The sequence below is a fragment of the Coregonus clupeaformis genome, chromosome 23, assembly GCF_020615455.1.
Source record: "Coregonus clupeaformis isolate EN_2021a chromosome 23, ASM2061545v1, whole genome shotgun sequence".
Lineage (NCBI taxonomy): Eukaryota > Metazoa > Chordata > Actinopteri > Salmoniformes > Salmonidae > Coregonus > Coregonus clupeaformis.
The window spans coordinates 53,716,199-53,741,479 of NC_059214.1; the positions used below are offsets into that span (position 1 = coordinate 53,716,199).

A 25,281-nucleotide genomic window follows, 5' to 3' on the forward strand; every position below is an offset into this window, starting at 1 on the left:
CTCTGGTCTTGGCCATTGTGGAGAGGTTGGAGTCTGTTTGATTGAGTGTGTGGACAGGTGTCTTTTATACAGGTAACGAGTTCAAACAGGTGCAGTTAATACAGGTAAGGAGTGGAGAACAGGAGGGCTTCTTAAAGAAAAACTAACAGGTCTGTGAGAGCCGGAATTCTTACTGGTTGGTAGGTGATCAAATACTTATGTCATGCAATAAAATGCAAATTAATTTCTTAAAAATCATACAATGTGATTTTCTGGATTTTTGTTTTAGATTCCGTCTCTCACAGTTGAAGTGTACCTATGATAAAAAATTACAGACCTCTACATGCTTTGTAAGTAGGAAAACCTGCAAAATCGGCAGTGTATCAAATACTTGTTCTCCCCACTGTAGGTATTGATTAAAATAAATATGAATGATGCAGGTCCATATAGTTACTTACTTAATAAAGTTCTGAAGGATCTCATAAATGGTGTTGTAATTGTGAACAAAAAAAGCAAATGGAAATCCTGTGCTATTAATAAGGCGCTAAAACCATGTATCAACTCAGCACAAATAAACAAACACACTTTGAAAGCTAATCACCAATGCAGAGATAATATCCCTCACAGCTCACACACTGTATTCAGCTGCCAGCAATCTGTCATCTAGCAGGAAACAGGGAGTGAGAGAGCAAGAGAGACACCAGTTGTGACTGGAGAGGAAACAACAGGCTGAAGAGAAAGAGAGAGAAAAGACTCCCTCGATCATCTTTTCTTTTACACATTCTCCTCATTCTGAACCACAAAGGCCTAAAGGAGAGAGCAATGGAAAGATAAGGGGTGATATACAGATCTGCTGACAACGTCACGAAAATGATGCACGCGCATTGATGTGGCTGCAAGGCGTGCGTTGGTATGATTCTTAACGGTCAGATATCTGGCAACAATGACAAGAAGCTGCCATGTGGGGAATAGTAGGTGGCTAGTTTCAGCTCGTTGTATTTTGTTATTGATACCATGTCTTGTTTTGAGGTGTTTTGACTGATGTCAAGTCTATGCTAATATGGCTCAAATTTGCTAGCTAGCTAACCAACAACTGTAACGATGTATTTGAGAGACAACAAGTGCTCATTGTGCAAATGTATTTGTTTTCAACAAACATTTGGAGACAAAATATAGTTGACCTGTTATCAACAATCTAAGCCAACCCTGTCTGTTTTGCCCCATAGTTGCGCACATGTTGGTTTTGTTGCTAAACTACCAATGCGTCTATCTTAATTTGATCACTTTGTTGTCACAGAGAATTTTCCTGCACAGCAGGAAATGCAAACTGTAGTGTATTAAAGGTTTAAAAAGGCTTCTAAAGTTGGTAATTTCCACTTTAAAATGTCAGACTTGATTTATCGTAACAACCCCTACACAAATGTCCATTAAATTGCAACTGCCCCTAAAACGCAACTTCTCTTTTTGAAAACAGCCTATGTCGCATCGATATAAGTCAGAAACATTTATTCTAATGTCAAAATTGACTACAAACTTTGTAAATAGGATAGTTTTGGTCATAAAGTCAGTCTCGTCCAAAACTGAGATTTATGAGATGATAGGAAAAAATGGTATGTCACGGAATGAAGGGTACCGTAACAGTTTTCCTAGGTTGGGTTTATTTGAATCCTGGCCACATGCCCACAGCTGGCAGCACCCAAGTAATTATCAATTCAGAGCGCAGCTGCACACGCCCCGATCATAATGCCCATGGTCAATTTGGTGTGACATTCGATTTCCCTATGGGGCTAGTTAGGGACCATCAGTAAATTACACAATGTACATGGGACAATATTTTTAAAAGGTCAATAGCTCCAAATTTCTATGATTTAAAAACCTCAAACCAACTATAAAATTGTAGAAATTCATATACAAATATTGAAAGCATTTAATGAGACAACTAAAATATGTGCAACATTAAAATATTGTTCCATTTACATAGTGTTATTTATTGATGGTCCCTAACTATACCCAGAGATAGGCTATCCAAAGTCAAACCAACTTTGCCACAGTCGCACACCAGCCGGCTGAAGCTAATTGCCAAAATATTTTGGCTAACTCTTACCACATGTGAACACACGCGAGACACCCACATCAAACCACACCCCGATACCAACTCACATTTGAATTCAGCCATGGTCACTAGCATGAGGCTAAATCACGAAGGGCAGTCAGCCTTTATTTATAATCCACATAATAATTCACATTTCTTGTTACTGTAGGATTATTTTCCTGCTGTGAGAAACTGGTCAAATTAAGATAGTATATATCTGTAAAGTGGCATAAATGAATTGAAAGAGAGAGAAAAGGGATGAAGGAAGATATGAACAAAGAGATAGTAGCTGAAACAAAGAGAGTGAGTGAAATGAGGAGAGAGAGTTTAGTGGGGCTCGAGAGAGATACAACAGCTACCTCATCACTATCACAGCATGGGAAACACACACAGACCTAATATTTCTTTCCATCTTTATCCATTAAAGTCAGTGTCAGTGTTTTCCTGTGGAGTAAGCTTTGTGCCATTTGTCCCCATTCTGTATCTACACATTTTCTATAGATTATTCATACAGTATTCATCAAAACATGGTTTACAGTGTGAAACTAAAAAGACACTATCCTTCCAGCATGCTTTCTTGTAATGTGGGGAGAACACATCTCTCTCATCTCTCTCATCCTCCTTGTTTTGGCTGTTTATTCTGCCCCCGAGGCAGGGGAGTAACAGGGCTGAATCGGCTGGTGCCTGTGTGTGTGTGTGTGTGTGTGTGTGTATGTGGGGGGGTAGTTCATATCTGCCCCCTAGGGCAGTTGTGATATTAATCCCTCCGTTGTGGCACAGATGTAGAGCTCTGAGAAGAGGAGGAGGTGTTCTGACACCTCTTGTCTGCCAAACCCCCTCTGCCCTCTGGCTGACAGTGTAAGGATGGGGCCTCTCAAACCTGCTGCTCCACTCAACACATGATTAAAGAAATGTATTTCACACACATAGAGGCATAGACACAAAAGACACACTCCCCCTTATAAAGCCAGACACACACGGTTACTTACTGCAATGCGGAGCAGGGTCGCCTTGACGGCTGTCCATCGGTCCTGTCGCCGGTCAATGACCAGGATAAAACCCACTCCTGCTGCAGACAGACTGGAAAAAAAGAGATGGGATCACGGTCAACACAACCACTAACACCTGACTCCACTGCACACATGACCATAACAAGACCGCAGATGGAGACTGGAGAGAGAGAGGAATAAGGTTCAGTAGGACCACAGTGACTGGACATGACCATAGAATAAATGAACAGTGTCACTAGTATGTATAGTATTGTATGTCCCGTGTGGCTCAGTTGGTAGAGCATGGCGCTTGCAATGCCAGGGTTGTGGGTTTGATTCCCATGGACAAGTACAAAAAGTATGAAAATGTATGCACTCACTACTGTTAGTAGCTCTGGATAAGAGTGTCTACTAAATACTAAAATGTTAAATGTAAAAATGTATCAGTCAGGCCTGAGTAGAGACCTACCCTCAGCTCAGTCCACTTATGTACAGGCAAGGTAAAGATGCTTCAAAAACACTGTCCTAATCCACGGTGAGAGGGGATGACAGTTTGTTCAACTATACGCTCCTTCAAGATACTGGTCCAATCCACACAGAGAAAGATAAAGAGTTGTAAGACCAGCACCCTCTCTCACAGTTGCCTGCTGTAGTTTCAGGAAAGGGGTTCAGGTAGAGGAATCAAAGTCAATCCCAAGTGTAGCCAGTCAGTAGAATCAACTATACACACAACACACCTTTTAGAGGTGACATGAGTACTCACACCTCAGCAGCAAAACACACACACTGCCTGATCACAGCAAACTGATGAACAGAATGTCTCCACTCCTCCTCAATGGTTCCTCTCCTCCTCACACGACAACAACTCTGCTATTCTAAATCCTCCAATAGAGAAAAAGGGATAAATAATTCCATTTTGAAACTGAAAACAGAAGGAGAAAAGAGAAAAATAGATGCCTGAGAGTCAGATCTGCCGGTGTCTCTGTGTATGTGGTGCTGTGTTGTGTTGGAGGGAGAGCAAGACCATCACAGAAACCAGCCTCCGCCACTGCACCGATCAACCAATGACGTGCCAGGAACTGCCGTGCCACTAGCCAATCCCAGCCTGGCTGAGGGGTGACAGACAGCCCCGGTGGCCAGTCAGAAGACCTGGGGATGTGAGGGAGGGATGGGCTGATGGAGAGGAGGGTAGCTGCAGTGTCTCTCTCTCTCTCTCTCTCTCTGTAAAGGTTTTTCATTCTCACTCTCTCAATTCATCCCCTCTTTCTCCCTTTCATCATCCTCTCTCGCTCTCTTCTACCTGCTCAAGCATTCAAAAGAGCAGACCAGTTCTTTTCAGCAACAGAGACGGAGGAGGGGAGAGAGAGGGATGGAGGAGGAGGGAAGGAAAAAAAAGGAGAGAAAAGGAATAGAGATGGTCTAGCACTGGGACCTTTATGAGGACCGAAATGGTTTAGTCATTTATGCTGAAAAGACAGTACGAGAGAGCAAGAGAGAGACAGAGAGAATCGGGCAGAGAGAGAGAGTATAGATTATGTGATAAATTAGGCTTGCTACTTAGTCTCAGAACACAAAGAATCACATACTCTACATGGCCAAAAGTACACTACATGGCTAGTCGAACATCTCATTCCAAAATCATGGGCATTAATATGGAGTTGGTTCCCCTTTTGCTGCTATAACAGCCTCCACTCTTCTGGAAAGGCTTTCCACTAGATGTTGGAACATTGCTGCTGGGACTTGCTTCCATTCAGCCACAAGAGCATTAGTGAGGTCAGGCACTGATTTTGGGCGATTAAGCCTGGCTCGCAGTCTGTGTTCCAATTCAACCCAAAGGTGTTCGATGGGTTGAGGTCAGGGCTCTGTGCAGGCCAGTCAAGTTCTTCTACACCGATCTCGACCTCGCTTTGTGCACGGGGGCATTGTCATGCTGAAACAGGAAAGGGCCTTCCCCAAACTGTTGCCACAAAGTTGGAACCACAGAATCGTCTAGAATGTCATTGTATGCTGTAGCGTTAAGATTTCCTCTCACTGGAACTAAGAGGCCTAAACCATTATTCCTCCTCCACCAAACTTTACAGTTGGCACTATGCATTGGGGCAGGTAGCGTTCTCCTGGCATCCGCCCATCCCAGATTCATCCGTCGAACTGCCAGATGGTGAAGTAGTGATTCCTCACTCCAGAGAACTTGTTTCCACTGCTCCAGAGTCCAATGGCGGCGAGCTTTACACCACTCCAGCCAATGCTTGGCATTGCGCATGGTGATCTTAGGCTTGTGTGCGGCTGCTCGACCATAGAAACCCATTTCATGAAGCTCCCGACCTACAGTTCTTGTTCTGACGTTGCATCCAGAGGCAGTTTGGAACTCGGTAGTGAGTGTTGCAACCGAGGACAGACGATTTTTACGCGCTACGTGCTTCAGCACTCGGTGGTCCCGTTCTGTGAGCTTGTGTGGACTACCACTTTGTGGCTGAGCTGTTATTGCTCCTAGACGTTTCCACTTCACAGTAACAGCACTTACAGTTGACCGGGGCAGCTCTAGCAGGGCAGAAATGTGACTGACTTGTTGGAAAGGTGGCATCCTATGACGGTGCCACGTTGAAAGTCACTGAGCTCTTCAGTAAGGCCATTCTACTGCCAATGTTTGTCTATGGAGATTGCATGGCCGTGTGCTCAATTTTATATACCCGTCAGCAACGGGTGTGGCTGAAATAGCCGATCCACTAATTTGAAGGGGTGTCCACATACTTTTGTATAGTGTATGTATGGTTTCAGGGTTTGGAAAAAAACTGCCAGAAAGGGTAATCTATACACAGAGGAATTGATTCACCACTTCTAGGATTTGATTGTTTCTGCCATACAAGCAGTTTCTGCAACACACACTCACACAGCTGAATGGACACAGAAACATATTGAAGAATAATGCATGTGAAATTAGATTAATTTAAATATTCATGGTGGAGTTTATAATTGATTTGTGAAGGAGTCACTTGGAGGGGTGTCTAAATAATTGGATTTCTTGCGGCGGTTGTCTGACGTATGTGGAACCCCTGCTAGCTGTGTTTTGGAATGGGACTGCTTAATCCTGCATGGGTGCGCACAAACACACACTCCCCCTCTATGCCATACTCCACCCCTTCTAACTGCCTGAAGCCAGGCAGACTGTAAATCAAATTAAAAACAGATTAAAAAAGCTTTATAAGAGCTCTTTAAGTTTCAGTCACTCTCAAATCCTCCTGTCATTGTTCTACCTCAACCTGCAGCCACTCTGAACTAGACCCAGAGAGGATTGGAGCATAAAGGGAGAGAGGGAGAGAGGAAGGAAAGAAGGAAGGGAGAGAGAGAGAAAGAAACCTGGTCTGCCCAAGGACACAGGCGGCTAATTAATTTAGTGAGTGTTTGGCGATCCGCAGCGTAAATGGGCTTTTCCCACCGGAGGGGAAAAAGGGATTAGAATACGGATAAATTCCATGCCGGCAGACCAAGAAACAGGAAAAATCATTCAAATTTGGGAATGCCTTCAAAAGGAATTTGAAACTGTGGAATTTTATGCACTCACAGTCCCCCTCCAAAAACCTTTATTTTGAAATGGACATACTTTGTCAAATTATTTTCATGAATATATACATTTATCAAAATGTATTCTGGTTGAAATTGAAGTGGAAAATATTGAATAGTTCTGTATTCAAGGTCAAGACACACACACACACACAAAATTGCCCTGAGGAATTCCTGGCCATCTGTCTGTCTGCTCTGAGCAGCTTTAGCCTCAGGCCCTCTCTCTATTAGCTCAACTTTGACTTTTTGTAAGTTTGTGATGTCAGCAGTGACCTCAAAGAGTCACAGGAGAGAAGCCATGCAGGGGTTGCAACACATCTCTTCTACACCAGTTTAGAATGTGATGTGGATATGTGGACCAGGTGTGCCTTACACAGGAAGCGGCACAGGTCCTAATCCAGGCACTTGTCATCTCCCGTCTGGATTACTGCAACTCGCTGTTGGCTGGGCTCCCTGCCTGTGCCATTAAACCCCTACAACTCATCCAGAATGCCGCAGCACGTCTGGTGTTCAACCTTCCCAAGTTCTCTCACGTCACCCCGCTCCTCCGCACACTCTGGCTTCCAGTTGAAGCTCGCATCTGCTACAAGACCATGGTGCTTGCCTACGGAGCTGCGAGGGGAACAGCACCTCCGTACCTTCAGGCTCTGATCAGTCCCTACACCCAAACGAGGGCATTGCGTTCATCCACCTCTGGCCTGCTGGCCCCCCTACCTCTGCGGAAGCACAGTTCCCGCTCAGCCCAGTCAAAACTGTTCGCTGCTCTTGCACCCCCATTTTTTAAATTAATTTTTTGGTGGAACAAGCTCCCTCACGATGCCAGGACAGCGGAGTCACTCACCACCTTCCGGAGACACTTGAAACCCCACCTCTTTAAGGAATACCTGGGATAGGATAAAGTAATCCTTCTACCCCCCCAAAAAAAAAGCCAGTGGTTATCCAATTTGTAAGTCGCTCTGGATAAGAGCGTCTGCTAAATGACATTAATGTAAAAATGTAAATGTGTGTAAGTGGCTTCAACCCTGTATGCCACCGTTAGGTGCAGGAGTATGTGTAAGAGCTTGTCTGTTGGCTGGTGTATTCACGCGCATGTACTGCAACTCAGCTCTCTGCAAGCATTATTCAAACCTAAACAGTCAGGTCCACTGCAGTTTCTATTTTAGACCCACTACATGCCTCAACGGACAAGGATGGAGTGAGGAAGAGAGGAAGGAGAGAGAAAGGAGCTATACAAGGAAGGAAGGGGAGCTGGAGAAAGAGAAAGAAAGGGGCAAAGGATAAGAAGAGAAAAGGTAGACAGGGGAAAAAAAGAGGGAAAGGTTGACAGAAATCCCTGTGAGGAGGATATTGAGAAGATGGGGGGGGGGGGGTCTCATTTATTCTCCCCCTTCCCCAGTCTCTCAGTACACAAAGACATTCTGCAGTAATATGATAACAGGCTGGGGTTATTGCATTGGCCAGCTAATTAGGAGTGTATTGAGACCTCCCCTCCTCCCTCTCTACTAAGAGATCTCTACAGGGGACAGCCCAGACACATCCATTTACCCACCACTCTCACTGACACACTAAACAAAATAATAATAATATAATAATAATAATAATAATAATAATATGCCATTTAGCAGATGCTTTTATCCAAAGCGTCTTACAGTCATGCGTGCATACATTTTTTGTGTATGGGTGGTCCCGGGGATCGAACCCACTACCTTGCCGTTACAAGCGCCGTGCTCTACCAGCTGAGCTACAGAGGACCACATAATAGTAAGGCAGAAACCCAAGCCCTAAGGCAGAGAAAAACATGACCTTTTTTAACCAGTGTAGCTAGAGAATGCCTCTAACCATTGACACAGGGTAAGATGTTTACAATACCCCCCAATGGTTGAGGTTAGGATTGGGGGGAAGGGGGAGATCAGTGGTTAAAAGGTTCTACCTCAAGCTTAATGTAACAGCATGCAGTGTATATGAGCTGCTAGTGACACCTGCTGGCCATTTCTATACAGCAGTCAACAGGAGCTGAGGATAACACTTGGTTTGCACTGAAAATATGTGATATACCATGAGCTGAACCTACAGTATAAACAATGTTGTATGGCAGGGGTAGGACACCCTGTTCCTGGAGTGCTGCAGGTACTGCAGGATTTTGTTCTATCTAGGCGCCACACCTGACCAACTGATCAGTTCAGTGATTGCCTAAATTCAACACAATTGGTCTTCCAAGTCGGTTAAATCAAAACCATGAAGTGCAGTACTCCAGGACCAGCGTTGCCTACCCGTTGTATGGTGAACAAGGAAGCTTCTCTTCCCAGAATCTTTTCACGTGTCTGTTTTCAAAGGGTATGGAGCTAAGAACATTAACAACTTCATAGTTAAGAACACTGATGATATGGAAGAAAATAAAAGGGATTCTACAAGAACTAATATCACTCCCTAAAAACACACCCCTATGGAACAATCATTGGATAGCTTTTCAGAATTGATCGATAAATTGTCCCACATGGAAAACTAAAGGCATAGAAACCGTAAAGTACATAATAATAGGAAATACAATTATTTCCATAACAGAATTAAAAAGCCATTTTGGACTGACCAATGTAGACATTTTCTAATACATGCAACTTAAAAGTTTTATATCAGAAAATGTCGATCTGAAATCTTTCGGACATCAGCTTAATGTTGAGGGACATTTTTTTGAGTCAGAAAATGATATTCATATGATAGGTAAGATATACAAAACCTTGCAGAAAGCCTATCCAACTGACAATCTCTCAGAAAAAGAATATAAACTATTGGAACCAAGAACATAACTAACGACAGTTAACGAAAATGTACGCTTAATCCAGTATAAACTAATGTACAGAATATATTATACAAGAGACAAAATTCACAAATTCTATAGCACAACGACAGAGTCTTAAGTGTAAAACTAAGAGGAATTCAATGATTCATGCCTTGTGGGAGTGCTATAAAGTCCAAAAGTATTGGGCGGAATTAGAAAGTTGGCTGTCACAAGCTTTACAGTATACATGTACTTAATCTGTATCTGCATATTTCAATACATGGCATATGAGGATGAGGTGAGATATGTACCCAATGGGTTGGACTGTACTTTTCTCATCAATCATTTAGAACAATGTTTTTGCTTAAAGAAACTGGAAATCAAATGACCCTCCATCGTTAAGACAGTGGATAAATCAAATGTATTATTATTTAAATATATGGGCTACAGAGAGAAACAGAATAGCGCAACTTGAGGTCATATGGAACAGCCCTCAAACTGAACTCTGGACCTCGAAGCCAGTCCCACTGCATTTTTCATTGTTCCCCTATAGTCAGGGACTTATTTAGACCTGTGACACCAGGTGTGTGCAATTAATTAACAGAAAACCAGCAGGCGCCGGACCTCGTAGGGAAAGAGTTGAATACCCCTGGATAGAGTCTTACATGCACTGGAAATGGAAGCGGTGGGAACATGGGTCTGAGCAGGTGTGATGTCAATGATGTTTGTGTTTGTCTGTCTATTGTCTTTTGTCTATGTATGGTTTATATTGTTAAACAATAATCTTACACAAAAAAAAAAGAAGTTTCAACTGCAGTAGATGTTACCGTCTTCTGCATTCATCTGATATCTCCTAAGTTCCCCCTAGCATGTTCAATATTCATCTGCCACTCCTCAATTCCCTTCCTGTAAAATAGACTGATCTGACTGGTTAGCATGGGAATAATACATGCAGGGAGCTCGGACACAGGAAGTGTCTGAAGAAGCAAGGGTGTGTGTGTCGTATGTAGAATCTCACCTGGGGATGCTGGTCAGGTATGTGAGCACGTTGTGGAACTCCCTCTCCTGGATCTCTCCGAACGCAGGGAACTCTGGGAACACGATGATGGGGCTGCCGTTCTGCCCTCGCCCCCCTGGGAAAGAAACATGGAAGAGTTAAGAACAGAGAGTTCACTAAAACAGAGAGTTCACTGGAACCGAGAAGACTCACATTCCTTGGTAATTTTCTTGACATAACTTCGACAGGAAATACCACAAGAGGGCGCCAGTGGAACTGGCAAACCAGTCTAGTTTGATAGGGCAATAGGGTAAAGTGAGAGAGAAAGAAAGAGCAACAGACACACCGAGAAAGAGAGAGAGGAGGGGAGGGTGAGAAAGACGGGTATGTTCTGCAGTGTTTAAACCCACACACAGACACTTAGAAAATGGGGGAAATAGTCACACAAATACACACGCGTGTACTATTAGCCCATGTGATCAGAATATTTTCCCTCTTCTATTATCACCCTAGCAACAGCAAATGCTCGGTCACCGTTTAGCTGTCTGTTTTGATTCTGCTGCATCTGAGAAGAGGCAAGCTCTCCGCAAAATGGACGCCGACAGGCAGAGAACATCCAATAAACACTCTGCCGCAGTCCCCAAGGTGACCTTCCATGTAGAACATAGAGGGGGACAGAGAGGGGGCAAAGTGTCGGGGGTGGGGGTCTTCTGTTAAATGAGGTGAATTCGGTGAAAGAATCAATGCTACAACACTTGTATCCGTTATATTATCCATTTAGTTTTTCAATTAAGTAACATTTGTGGAAGTCTGCTCACAAGCCTAGGTGATTTCTGTAAAGCTTCTACCATGCATGCAGTACAGACACACTGAATTGACAAGACAACTTGAAAAACAGAAACTCCATATTTGGCTCATACGCAACAGAAACGGATTTACACATATGTAAATACACACTAAACAAACACACAGTCGTGAAGAGAAGGAGCCACAGTGTACTGTAGCCGGACTAACGCTGATAAACAAATGATGAGCAGGAAAACAGGAGAAGAGAAATTTGAATGGCAAATCCTGAGGGGTGAAGCAGACCGTTCCTCTGAACTATATCAGGTAGAAGAACAGTACAGTCCTGTGTTATAGCAGACATCTGTATTATGGCAGACAGACAGACAGACAGACAGACAGACACACACAGACGGACAGGAAGTGTTACCTGAGAGGAAGGCAAACTGCTTCCTGAGGTCAGGGGTGATGTCGATTGCACAGAGGGGACTGCTCTCCTGCTGCATGATCTCATCTGGAGGAGCAGCAGAGCAACAACACAGTCAGAGTCACAGTCAGGACAGAACCTATCCCATTGAATGAAAGAACCATCACAAAAGTAGAGAAGAGCTAGACATACTCACACAAAAACAGTACATTAATTTAGTACAGCATGTAGTCTGAGCAGTATAAAGACGTGCAGAATAGTGAAAGAATGATAATCTGAAACGCAGACGAGAGACCAGAATGGTACAAACACTTTGGGTCCTGACCCACCATTAGTGAAGCAAGTCTTCAGATAAAAGCCACAGCCATCCAAATGACTCCTTAAGCCCCAAGTACCTTCCCAGCTCCATCACCCCATCAACTCCCATCATTGGTATTAGAATAATTAGATAATGGGCCTGACCCCCCGCAGGGAGCAGCATAGCCCCAGCCAGGTAGTGAAGGTGAAGATGGGGTGACAAAACACTGTGGGCCCAGGCTGCTTTGACTCAGAGGGCCATGTCAGCAGGGAGGGAATGGCTAGGTCTGTATTCATTGCTGGTACACAGGAACAAAACTAGTTCAGAGACACTGATACACAGCCCCAAATCGCTCATTCTTCAGTCAGCATATTCTACCTATAACTGCAGTTTCCTAAAAGCGGAACAGAATTCTGTCAATCACAGGAGGTTGGTGGCACTTTAATTGGGGAGGACGGGCTCGTGGTAATGGCTGGAGCGGAATCAGTGGAATGGTATCAAATATATCAAACACATGGTTTGATGCCATTCCATTCGCTCCGTTCCAGCAATTATTATGAGCCGTCCTCCCCTCAGCAGCCTCCACTGCTGTCAATGTTATTGTTCTGTAGTACCTGAAGGTATGTACTTCCTCTATAACTAATATACTGTATCTGTCCAGTTTTCACAGGATATGCGTAGCTGTTGGCTAATATTTATGTTGTTCATTTGTAATAATAAAGAGCACTGGTAGCATAATACTTCATTATTTATTTATATATTATACAGTTGCAACCTGCTAGCATGCTTACTTGACATAGCTCTAGTTTGGGAGATTGGATCATTTCTACACAGAGAGACTAGAGACTCCTGGTCAATAATTCAGCTCAAATGGTCTTCTGGTAAATCATTGATATCGATTCAACCCCAAACCCTCACAGCCAAGTCAGCACAAATACAGGTTACATACAGAACATACAATACTCCCATGCTCCCAGTCACTCACAAAAAGAGGTTAATCTGCATCCATTTATAAACAGCTACATATAGTTAGATATACAGTGTGATCAAGCAGTTATCTTTATGCAGGTAGTGCCTATACTGTGGGAGTCTGGCAAAAGTCCTACTGTTGAAACTGAGGGCATAACAGTACAGAGCACAACAGATCGATGGAACAGAAAGCCACAGTGACGCTCTACGCTATAGGATTACATATCACACACGCTAACTCTTAAGTCGCTCTGGATAAGAGTGTCTGCTAAATAACTAAAATGTAAATGTAATGTTAGAAACCAGCCTGGCAGACTTTCTAGGGCCACAACACTGTTTATCTCAACGATGTCAGGTCAGACCACTAACCAGGGCTAACCACTCTCTCGTCTCTTGAATTATTCAGTGGCCAAGCCTTCCTTTTTAGACAGGACATCAGTTTAACGGTAAAGGAGCACTGCTGTTACGCAACACTCCCACAGTAACATTTTCTGAAGAAGAGAATGTCTAAGAGCATGTATGTCTCTCCATCTCCCTTCATCCCATCTTTTCCAGTGAGATAAAGTGATGATTTACATCTAAAGGGACAAAGTATTAAGCATATAAAGCAACAAGGTCGAAGAGATGGAAGGGGAGCTACAGAGAGTAATATTGACTTTTCTCTGAGGTTCCTGTGAGTGTGTTCCTGTCACTTCAACACTATGTCAACACAGAGACTGACACGCTCCAAACTGACATGTTACATTGTTCACCATTTTTTTGACAGTAGTGTCAGCATTAGTGCAGCAAAGACAGTCTACTTCAACATTATTACAACACCAAAACAGCATAAGTCACTTCAACTAGGTCCATTGTCTACTGTAAGCAACATGTACACTGGTAGATTGACAGACCGAGACAGACAGACAACCGACCAAATGAAAGACAGACAGTAAGACCAACCAGTACCTGTCCTGTGCTGGAGCTCCAGCCACAGGTTGGTGATGTCGTGGCAGAGCAGGGACACTTGGTTCAGGGCCATGCCGAGCCAGGCTCACCTCCTCTGGGTACTACTCATACTGTAGACGGTTGTTTCAGCCGTATCCTAAAACACACGCTATCATGTCTGTTTCACTCTCTGTCTCTACAGACACTCCCCTTACACACAAACACCACAAATATTGAAGCTCTGCCCAACAGGGTTCATTGTTTGGCCATGAGAGGACCTTTCAAGTGACAGCCTTGGCCCCAGGGTATCACTGCACAGATCTCTCATACACACAAGCAAACACTCGCACACAGTATGTATTGAAATATGAAGCAAAATATTGAAACATATAGATGATCTAACATGCTGGTTGTGTTATTGTGTACGCCTTGTGTCTTTTGTGTGGAGCAAGCCATGGATTAGTTGGGCTGCATTAGAGTGCTGTCTAGGTACTTTCCCTCAACTGTGTTATCATATTCCCCTAGTGTAATGGAACTGCCTAATACACTCCTCTCTGTCTGGGGAGAGGAGAATTACTTCACTGGGTCAGCCTACTCAATTCTAATATATTCTCCCGCTCTCCCTACCTACCTACAAATGAATGGGCTCAATCAACTAATACATCCCTAAAAAAAAGCCTGTTCAGTGACATCACAGAAATATTGTATGTGCATGTGCACATAATGCACATGCACATACAAAGAGAGCAGCGCATATGCCCGTGTTTAGGGTGGCAGGTGACAGCAGGCCGGGCGACCCACAGAGGTTGTGGCGATAGATTACACTAATCTATAGCACATGAATCTACACAGCACCCCACACACACTAACGCATAGGAACGATAAGTAGAGATCAGAGACAACCTATAACCTCCTTCACACCGTACAGATCCCACTAGAACCATCACCTACTACTGTATAGTCTAGACACTCCATCTCACTATCCCACCAGGAAGCAGAGATGTATTATATTTCCTTCTAGAGCTGAGAGGTCAGAGCTACTTCCTCTCTGGGTCAACTCTACTGGGTACATGTAATGATTATTGATCTAAAGCAGGGTTCCTGTTACTGCTGTATGAGCCTATCACCCCACCCAGACAGGTGACTCTGTCCACTGTGTGGCTCAGTGGCTGCTAACAGATGTTCATGGTATTAAGTGATTGATCATTGGAGAGAGACAAAAGCTTCTTCCTTTCATCATGAGACTTCAAAGCTGCAAACTGAGCTGAGGGAGTAGAGACTAGGGGAACAGGAACACTAGAAGTTACGCGGATGGGTTTCTGACGGTTGGAAACTCACAAGATTGAAAATCGTTAACTAAGTACGCTACACACCCATGTAATTGTCACTTTCTGTGATATAGGGTTTCTTCCCTGGCAATATTGGTTACTTCTGCCCTGAGGTGATTGGACAGCCCCAGCGTTAGTCAAGCAGCTGCTGACAATGACACACAGACACGTAACAGCGCTCATCCATCCACTGACTGCTCAGGGGCACTCACACGGTGAGCATTGTGCCCTCTCACACAACAAATACACACCCATCACACCCCTGGCAGATCCCACAGAGATATCATCTCTCCCTCTTCCTGCCCTCATTCTCTTTTCCATTCGCCTCGTCTCCCTTTCACTTTCCCTTCCTCCTCGTCCTCCCTATCGCTCTTCCCTTCATCTACACAATACAATACATCAATACAATACATCATGGGTATGGCTGGCAGCAGGTGTATTAGTTGATGATTCCCACCAGGAGCAAAGACACATACACTACCAGTCAAAAGTTTGGACACACCTACTCATTCAAGGGTTTTTCTTTATTTTTACAATTTTTTACATTGTAGAATAATAGTGAAGACATCAAAACTATGAAATAACACATATGGAATCATGTAATAAACAAATAGCCACCCTTTGCCTTGATGACAGCTTTGCACACTCTTGGCATTCTCTCAACCAGCTTCACCTGGAATGCTTTTCCAACAGTCTTGAAGGAGTTCCCACATATGCTTAGCACTTGTTGGCTGCTTTTCCTTCACTCTGCGGTCCGACTCATCCCAAACCATCTCAATTGGGTTGAGGTCGTGGGATTGTGGAGGCCAGGTCATCTGATGCAGCACTCCATCACTCTCCTTCTTGGTCAAATAGCTCTTATACAGCCTGGAGGTGTGTTGGTTCATTGTCCTGTTGAAAAACAAATGATTGTCCCACTAAGCCCAAACCAGACGGGACGGCGTATCACTGTAGAATGCTGTGGTAGCCATGCTGGTTAAGTGTGCCTTGAATTCTAAATAAATCACAGACAGTGTCACCAGCAAAGCACCCCCACACCATAACTCCTCCTCCTCTATGCTTTACGGTGGGAAATACACATGCGGAGATCATCCGTTCACTCACACCGCGTCTCACAAAGACACGGCGGTTGGAACCAAAAATCACAAATTTGGATTTCCACCGGTCTAATGTCCATTGCTCGTGTTTCTTGGCCCAAGCAGGTCTCTTCTTCTTATTGGTGTCCTTTAGTAGTGTTTTCTTTGCAGCAATTCGACCATGAAGGCCTTATTCACACAGTCCCCTCTGAACAATTGACGTTGAGATATGTCTGTTACTTGAACTTGAATTTATTTGGGCTGCAATTTCTGAGGCTGGTAACTCTAATGAACTTATCCTCTGCATGGTAACTCTAATGAACTTATCCTCTGCAGCAGAGGTAACTCTGGGTCTTCCATTCCTGTGGCGGTCCTCATGAGAGCCAGTTTCATAGTTTTGATGTCTTCACTATTATTCTACACTGTAGAAAATAGTTAAAATAAAGAAAAACCCTTGAATGAATAGGTGTGTCCAAACGTTTCACTGGTACCGTATGTCGAAATAGAATCTATCTATCTAAACTCAGCAAAAAAAGAAACATCCTTTTTTCAGGACCCTGTCTTTCAAAGATAATTTGAAAAAAATCAAAATAACTTCACAGATCTTCATTGTAAAGGGTTTAAACACTGTTTCCCATGCTTGTTCAATGAACCATAAACAAATAATGAACATGCACCTGTGGAACGGTCGTTAAGACACTAACATCTTACAGACGGTAGGCAATTAAGGTCACAGTTATAAAAACTTAGGACACTAAAAAGGCCTTTCTACTGACTCTGAAAAACACCAAAAGAAAGATGCCCAGGATCCCTGCTAATCTGCGTGAACGTGCCTTAGGCATGCTGCAAGGAGGCATGAGGACTGCAGATGTGGCCAGGGCAATAAATTGCAATGTCCGTACTGTGAGACGCCTAAGACAGCGCTACAGGGAGACATGACGGACAGCTGATCGTCCTCGCAGTGGCAGACCACGTGTAACAACACCTGCACAGGATCGGTACATCCGAACATCACATCTGCGGGACAGGTACAGGATGGCAACAACTGCCCGATATACACCAGGAACGCACAATCCCTCCATCAGTGCTCAGAATATCCGCAATAGGCTGAGAGAGGCTGGACTGAGGGCTTGTAGGCCTGTTGCAAGGCAGGTCCTCACCAGACGTCACCGGCAACAACGTCGCCTATGGGCACAAATCCACCGTCGCTGGACCAGACAGGACTGGCAAAAGGTGCACTTCACTGACGAGTCGCAGTTTTGTCTCACCAGGGGTGATGGTCGGATTCGCGATTATCGTCGAAGGAATGAGCGTTACACCGAGGCCTGTACTCTGGAGCGGGATCGATTTGGAGGTGGAGGGTCCGTCATGGTCTGGGGCGGTGTGTCACAGCATCATCGGACTGAGCTTGTTGTCATTGCAGGCAATCTCAACGCTGTGCGTTACAGGGAAGACATCCTCCTCCCTCATGTGGTACCCTTCCTGCAGGCTCATCCTGACATGACCCTCCAGCATGACAATGCCATGAGCCATACTGCTAGTTCTGTGCGTGATTTCCTGCAAGACAGGAATGTCAGTGTTCTGCCTTGGCCAGCAAAGAGCCCGGATCTCAATCCCATTGAGCACATGTGGAACCTGTTGGATCGGAGGGTGAGGGCTAGGGCCATTCCCCCCAGAAATGTCCGGGAACTTGCAGGTGCCTTGGTGGAAGAGTGGGGTAACATCTCACAGCAAGAACTGGCAAATCTGGTGCAGTCCATGAGGAGGAGATGCACTCTAGTACTTAATGCAGCTGGTGGCCACACCAGATACTGACTGTTACTTTTGATTTTGACCCCCCCTTTGTTCAGGGACACATTATTCCATTTGTTAGTCACATGTCTGTGGACCTTGTTCAGTTTATGTCTCAGTTGTTGAATCTTATGTTCATACAAATATTTACACATGTTAAGTTTGCTGAAAATAAACGCAGTTGACAGTGAGAGGACGTTTCTTTTTTTGCGGAGTTTATCTACCTACCTACCTACCTACCTATCTATCGACACAGTCCCAGGTCTCTCTCTATCTCTCTGCCTCTAGAAACATCTGCCAGTATCGGTGATGATGTCACATTGACATAGCCAGTGACACAAAAAGAGTGGATTTCTGCTGAATGCTGTTTTTGAGGCCGGTTTGGATATATAGGAAGTATTTTGACTTACAGTACATACATCATGTACAGTGCATTCGGAAAGTATTCAGACCCCTTGACTTTTTCCACATTTTGTTAAATTTTTTCCCCTCATCAATCTACACACAATATCCCATAATGACAAAGCAAAAACAGGTTTTTAGACATTTTAAAACATTTATTACAAATAAAAAACAGAAATATCACATATACGTAAGTATTCAGGCCCCTTACTCAGTACTTTGTTGAAGCACCTTCGGCAGCGATTACAGCCTCGAGTCTTCTTGGGTATGACGCTACAGTGAGGGAAAAAAGTATTTGATCCCCTGCTGATTTTGTACGTTTGCCCACTGACAAAGAAATTATCAGTCTATAATTTTAATGGTAGGTTTATTTGAACAGTGAGAGACAGAATAACAACAAAAAAATCCAGAAAAACGCATGTCAAAAACGTTATAAATTGATTTGCATTTTAATGAGGGTAATAAGTACAGTGGGGAAAAAAAGTATTTAGTCAGCCACCAATTGTTTATGTTCTCCCACTTAAAAAGATGAGAGAGGCCTGTAATTTTCATCATAGGTACACGTCAACTATGGCAGACAAAATGAGGAGAAAAAAAAAATCCAGAACATCACATTGTAGGATTTTTAATGAATTTATTTGCAAATTATGGTGGAAAATAAGTATTTGGTCAATAACAAAAGTTTCTCAATACTTTGTTATATACCCTTTGTTGGCAATGACACAGGTCAAACATTTTCTGTAAGTCTTCACAAGGTTTTCACACACTGTTGCTGGTATTTTGTCCCATTCCTCCATGCAGATCTCCTCTAGAGCAGTGATGTTTTGGGGCTGTCGCTGGGCAACACACACTTTCAACTCCCTCCAAAGATTTTCTATGGGGTTGAGATCTGGAGACTGGCTAGGCCACTCCAGGACCTTGAAATGCTTCTTACGAAGCCACTCCTTCGTTGCCCGGGCGGTGTGTTTGGGATCATTGTCATGCTGAAAGACCCAGCCACGTTTCATCTTCAATGCCCTTGCTGACGGAAGGAGGTTTTCACTCAAAATCTCACGATACATGGCCCCATTCATTCTTTCCTTTACACGGATCAGTCGTCCTGGTCCCTTTGCAGAAAAACAGCCCCAAAGCATGATGTTTCCACCCCCATGCTTCACAGTAGGTATGGTGTTCTTTGGATGCAACTCAGCATTCTTTGTCCTCCAAACACGACGAGTTGAGTTTTTACCAAAAAGTTCTATTTTGGTTTCATCTGACCATATGACATTCTCCCAATCCTCTTCTGGATCATCCAAATGCACTCTAGCAAACTTCAGACGGGCCTGGACATGTACTGGCTTAAGCAGGGGGACACGTCTGGCACTGCAGGATTTGAGTCCCTGGCGCCGTAGTGTGTTACTGATGGTAGGCTTTGTTACTTTGGTCCCAGCTCTCTGCAGGTCATTCACTAGGTCCCCCCGTGTGGTTCTGGGATTTTTGCTCACCGTTCTTGTGATCATTTTGACCCCACGGGGTGAGATCTTGCGTGGAGCCCCAGATCGCGGGAGATTATCAGTGGTCTTGTATGTTTTCCATTTCCTAATAATTGCTCCCACAGTTGATTTCTTCAAACCAAGCTGCTTACCTATTGCAGATTCAGTCTTCCCAGCCTGGTGCAGGTCTACAATTTTGTTTCTGGTGTCCTTTGACAGCTCTTTGGACTTGGCCATAGTGGAGTTTGGAGTGTGACTGTTTGAGGTTGTGGACAGGTGTCTTTTATACTGATAACAAGTTCAAACAGGTGCCATTAATACAGGTAACGAGTGGAGGACAGAGGAGCCTCTTAAAGAAGAAGTTACAGGTCTGTGAGAGCCAGAAATCTTGCTTGTTTGTAGGTGACCAAATACTTATTTTCCACCATAATTTGCAAATAAATTCATTAAAAATCCTACAATGTGATTTTCTGGATTTTTTTTCATCAATTTGTCTGTCATAGTTGACGTATACCTATGATGAAAATTACAGGCCTCTCTCATCTTTTTAAGTGGGAGAACTTGCACAATTGATGGCTGACTAAATACTTTCCCCCCCCCACTGTATTTGACCCTTCTGCAAAACATTACTTAGTACTTGGTGGCAAAACCCTTGTTGGCAATCACAGAGGTCAGATGTTTCTTGTAGTTGGCCACCAGGTTTGCACACATCTCAGGAGGGATTTTGTCCCACTCCTCTTTGCAGATCTTCTCCAAGTCATTAAGGTTGAGGCTGACGTTTGGCAACTTGAAACTTCAGCTCCCTCCACAGATTTTCTATGGGATTAAGGTCTGGAGACTGGCTAGGCCACTCCAGGACCTTAATGTGCTTCTTCTTGAGCCACACCTTTGTTGCCTTGGCCGTGTGTTTTGGGTCATTGTCATGCTGGAATACCCATCCAAGACCCATTTTCAATGCCCTGGCTGAGGGAAGGAGGTTCTAACCCAAGATTTGACGGTACATAGCCCCGTCCATCGTCCCTTTGATGCGGTGAAGTTGTCCTGTCCCCTTAGCAGAAAAACACCCCCAAAGCATAATGTTTCCACCTCCATGTTTGACGGTGGGGATGGTGTTCTTGAGGTCATAGGCAGCATTCCTCCTCCTCCAAACACGGCGAGTTGAGTTGATGCCAAAGAGCTCGATTTTGATCTCATCTGACCACAACACTTTCACCCAGTTACATTTACATTTTAGTCATTTAGCAGACGCTCTTATCCAGAGCGACTTACAGTTAGTGAATGCATACAGTTCTCCTCTGAATCATTCAGATGTTCATTGGCAAACTTCAGACGGGCATGTATATGTGCTTTCTTGAGCAGGGGGACCTTGCGGGCGCTGCAGGATTTCAGTACTTCACGGCGTAGTGTGTTACCAATTGTTTTCTTGGTGACTATGGTCCCAGCTGCCTTGAGATCATTGACAATATCCTCCCGTGTAGTTCTGGGCTGATTCCTCACCGTTCTCATGATCATTGCAACTCCACGAGGTGAGATCTTGCATGGAGCCCCAGGCAGAGGGAGATTGACAGTTATTTTGTGTTTCTTCCATTTGCAAATAACCGCACCAACTGTTGTCACCTTCTCACCAAGCTGCTTGGCGATGGTCTTGTATCCCATTCCAGCCTTAGTGTAGGTCTATAATCTTGTCCCTGACATCCTTGGAGAGCTATTTGGTCTTGGCCATGGTGGAGAGTTTGGAATCTGATTGATTGATTGCTTCTGTGGACAGGTGTCTTTTATACAGGTAACAAACTGAGATTAGGAGCACTCCCTTTAAGAGTGTGCTCCTAATCTCAGCTCGTTACCTGTATAAAAGACACCTGGGAGCCAGAAATCTTTCTGATTGAGAGGGGGTCAAATACTTATTTCCCTCATTTAAATGCAAATCAATTTATAACATTTTTGACATGCGTTTTTCTGGATTTTTTTGTTGTTATTCTGGCTCTCACTGTTCAAATAAACCTACCATTAAAATTATTAGACTGATCATTTCTTTGTCAGTGGGCAAACGTACAAAATCAGCAGGGGATCAAATACTTTTTTCCCTCACTGTACAAGCTTGTCAAAGACTCCAGCCACCCTAGTCATAGACTGTTCTCTCTGCTACCGCACGGCAAGCGGTACCGGAGCGCCAAATCTTAACTGCATTGTTGGTTAAGGGCTTGTAAGTAAGCATTTCACTGTAAGGTCTACACCTGTTGTATTCGGCGCGTGTGACATGTACGATTTGATTTGACAACTGTATTTGGGGAGTTTCTCCCGTTCTTCTCTGCAGATCCTCTCAAGTTCTGTCAGGTTGGATAGGGAGTTTCGCTGAACAGCTATTTTCAGGTCTCTCCAGAGATGTTCGATCAGGTTCAAATCTGGGCTCTGGCTGGGCCACTCAAGGACATTCAGATACTTGTCCCGAAGCCACTACTCCGTTGTCTTGGCTGTGTGCCTAGGGTCGTTGTCCTGTTGGAAGGTGAACCGTCACCCCAGTCCGAGGTCCTGAGTGCTCTGGAGCAGGTTTTCATCAAGGATCTCTCTGTACTTTGTTTCACTCAACTTTTCCTCGATCCTGACAGTCTCCCAGTCTCTGCTAATGAAAAACATCCTCATAGCATGATGCTGCAACCACCATGCTTCACTGTAGGGATGATGCCAGGTTTCCTCCAGACTTGACGCTTGGCATTCAGGCCAAAGAGTTCAATCTTGGTTTCATCAGACCAGATAATCTTGTTTCTCATGGTCAGAGTCCTTTAGGTGCCTTTTGACAAAATCCAAGCGGGCTGTCATGTGCCTTTTACTGAGGAGTGGCCACTCTACCACAAAGGCCTGATCGGTGGAGTGCTGCAGAGATGGTTGTCCTTCTGGAAGGTTCTCCCATCTCCATTTTAGAATAAGGCTGTAACGTAACAAAATGTGGAAAAAGTCAAGGGGTCTGAATACTTTCTGAATGCACTGTATAGTCTTGTACCTGTAGATGATATGTTTGAGAGTGAGAGACATGTTTCTCAGTCTTTGACCTTATTTTACTGTACACCATCACCAAATACTCATTACCTAGAGTAAATACCAGTGGCTTAGGTAAACATCAGATGTGAAATACAGTCCTTATGGGGTCATCCACTAAACAGAGAGCCATAAAACATGTGTAGACTCCATTTAAAGCTCTAAAACATTTATCTTAGCCAGTCCAACACCAAATATATGCTCCTATTCATCCCTGAGCAGCCATGCTCAGGGTGGTCCTCTGTAGCTCAGCTGGTAGAGCACGGCGCTTGTAACGCCAAGGTAGTGGGTTCGATCCCCGGGACCACCCATACACAAAAAATGTATGCACGCACGACTGTAAGTCGCTTTGGATAAAAGCGTCTGCTAAATGGCATATTATTATTATATTATGCTAACTCACTATATGATGACAACAAAGATTTATAGAGAAGCTCATCCAACGCAGTAGTAAATGAACCCATTGCTTCACAGCATCTGGTTCCTCTTCTGTATGGTCATACTGATTCATATTCAGTTCTCTTGATCCTGTTCCTTTTTCCTTGGCTTCCTCATGTAGATATTTTACATCTCAAAATCGTATTCTCACACACTATTTCCCATACAGTACACCACTTTGACCCCTCATAGGGTTCTGGTCAAAAGCTATGCATCATATTGGGAATGGGGTAGGATTTTAAATGCAGCCCATTGAAAGCTTTGTCTGAGATAATACTGAAGGAAATGTTAAATGCGTCAATGTCAACACTGGATTTCCATAGTCACAGTGGACAGAAAATACAACCGGCCATTTCCTTATCATCCACAATACACACCAACAAGACAGTCTGTAGAGAGGGATTCAAATTGAATGGGGGAGAGATAGAACGAGAGAGGGAGAAAATAGAACCTTGGCATAAAAGACAGATCACAGCCAAAAATAGAGAGAGGGATAGGGAGAGAGAGGTTTAGTTGATGAGAAACAGAGTGATAGAGATGGACAGGGAAAGATAAATGGTAAAGTAAGACAGATGGGGAGAGAGAAAGTGTGTGAGAGAGAGAAAGTGTGAGAGAGAGAGAGAGATAGTGTGAGAGAGAGAGAGAGAGAGAGAGAGTGAGCGAGTGAGAGAGAGAGAGAGAGAGAGAGGAGCTCTATGCTTTAACACTCACTTAGTAACCAGTAGCAGCAGCGGGAGAAACAGTAGTATCTCTCCACCTCCTCCAGAGAAATGCGTACAGACATCCCTCTTTTCTCCTCCACCGGCCTTAAACACACCTTCAACTCTCCCTCCATACTTCTGTCCTCCGTCTCTCCCTCCATCCATATGCCAGATTCCACCCTCTCCCCCTCCACCTCTATCATTTTATCCATCTCTGTCCCTCTCTTCATCTTTTCCCATGAATATACATCTGATCGTTCCTTCATGTGCGATTCCTCCATTCTCTCCCCTGTCAACCTCGAGTCCAAACCTAACTCTAACTCTCCCTGACGTCCAGGTAAACACTCTAGCTGTCCCTCCATGTTAAGCCAATGATCCTCCTCCTCCTTCTGTCCCTCTGTTCGTTCCCCTGCGTCTAGCCCCATCTGTCCTATACTCAGCTCTGTCTCCCCCTCTACACACCCTCCTGAGTCCAACTCTACCTCATACCCTTCCTCCATCACAAAGCCTGAATCGGCCTCTTCCTCCTCTCCTCCCAGTTCAGATACCTCTCTCCCCTCCTCTCATGTAGTTCCCCCTCTCCCCTTCCCCTCTTCAAAGAATCCCTCTCCACTCCTTTAGGTCCAGTTCCATGCAGCTCAGTCCAGGTACGACTGCTGCTTTCCCTCTGTGTCGCTTCCTCACTCTCTCTCTATCTCCGCCCGCTCTCCCTCTCTCTGCCCTCCCGCTCTCGTTCCCACACTCCCTCCCTCCCTCTCAGGCTATCAGTGCCTGCAGCATGTCACTCAGTCATTACTCTGCCCTGACTTCCTCCTCCCACCTCAGGTCACCTCCCCTACCTACTACACTACAGGACAATAGATGACCCTCCCTGCTCAATACCATTTTCTCCTCTACCTACCCATTTAACTCATGTGTGTTTACCTCAGGATGTGACATTTCATGTAATCTGTTACATGAGCTAAGCTGGGTCTGCCCCTGTTACTGAAACCATAAAAATAGTATTTGTAATTCTAGTTCTATGCCTGAAACACTCATACCTGGACATGTGTATACTAGTCCCCCTACCCGAGGCAGCGCAGGTACACAGGTATCACAGCTCTGGGCCTGTATTCACAAAGCATCTCAGAGTAGGAGTGCTAGGATCTAGGAACAGGTCCCCTTATCTAATTCATTATGATCTGAAATGCCAAATTGATTCTAGATCAGAACTCCTACTCCGAGACTTTGTGAATACAGGCGCAG

General features: G+C 44.3%; 1 protein-coding gene across 8 annotated transcripts in view; it reads right to left on the reverse strand.

Annotated features, from left to right (window-relative positions):
• Positions 1-25,281, reverse strand: part of LOC121553953 (guanine nucleotide exchange factor DBS) — a 52,371-nt gene that overhangs the window by 22,689 nt on the left and 4,401 nt on the right. For 3 of the 8 annotated variants that reach the window (XM_041867368.2, XM_041867374.2, XM_041867360.2), the window contains exons 1-4: positions 24,047-24,584; positions 11,605-11,688; positions 10,413-10,527; positions 3,061-3,151 (exon numbers count right to left, since the gene is read on the reverse strand). In XM_041867368.2, coding sequence (XP_041723302.2) covers positions 3,061-3,151; positions 10,413-10,527; positions 11,605-11,688; positions 24,047-24,536 — 780 coding nt within the window. In that variant the 5' untranslated portion in view covers positions 24,537-24,584. Of the gene's footprint in view, positions 1-3,060; positions 3,152-10,412; positions 10,528-11,604; positions 11,689-13,816; positions 13,966-24,046; positions 24,585-25,281 lie in introns of those variants that run through there. The other 5 variants (XM_041867390.2, XM_041867383.2, XM_041867411.2 and 2 more) reach the window with 3 other exon arrangements.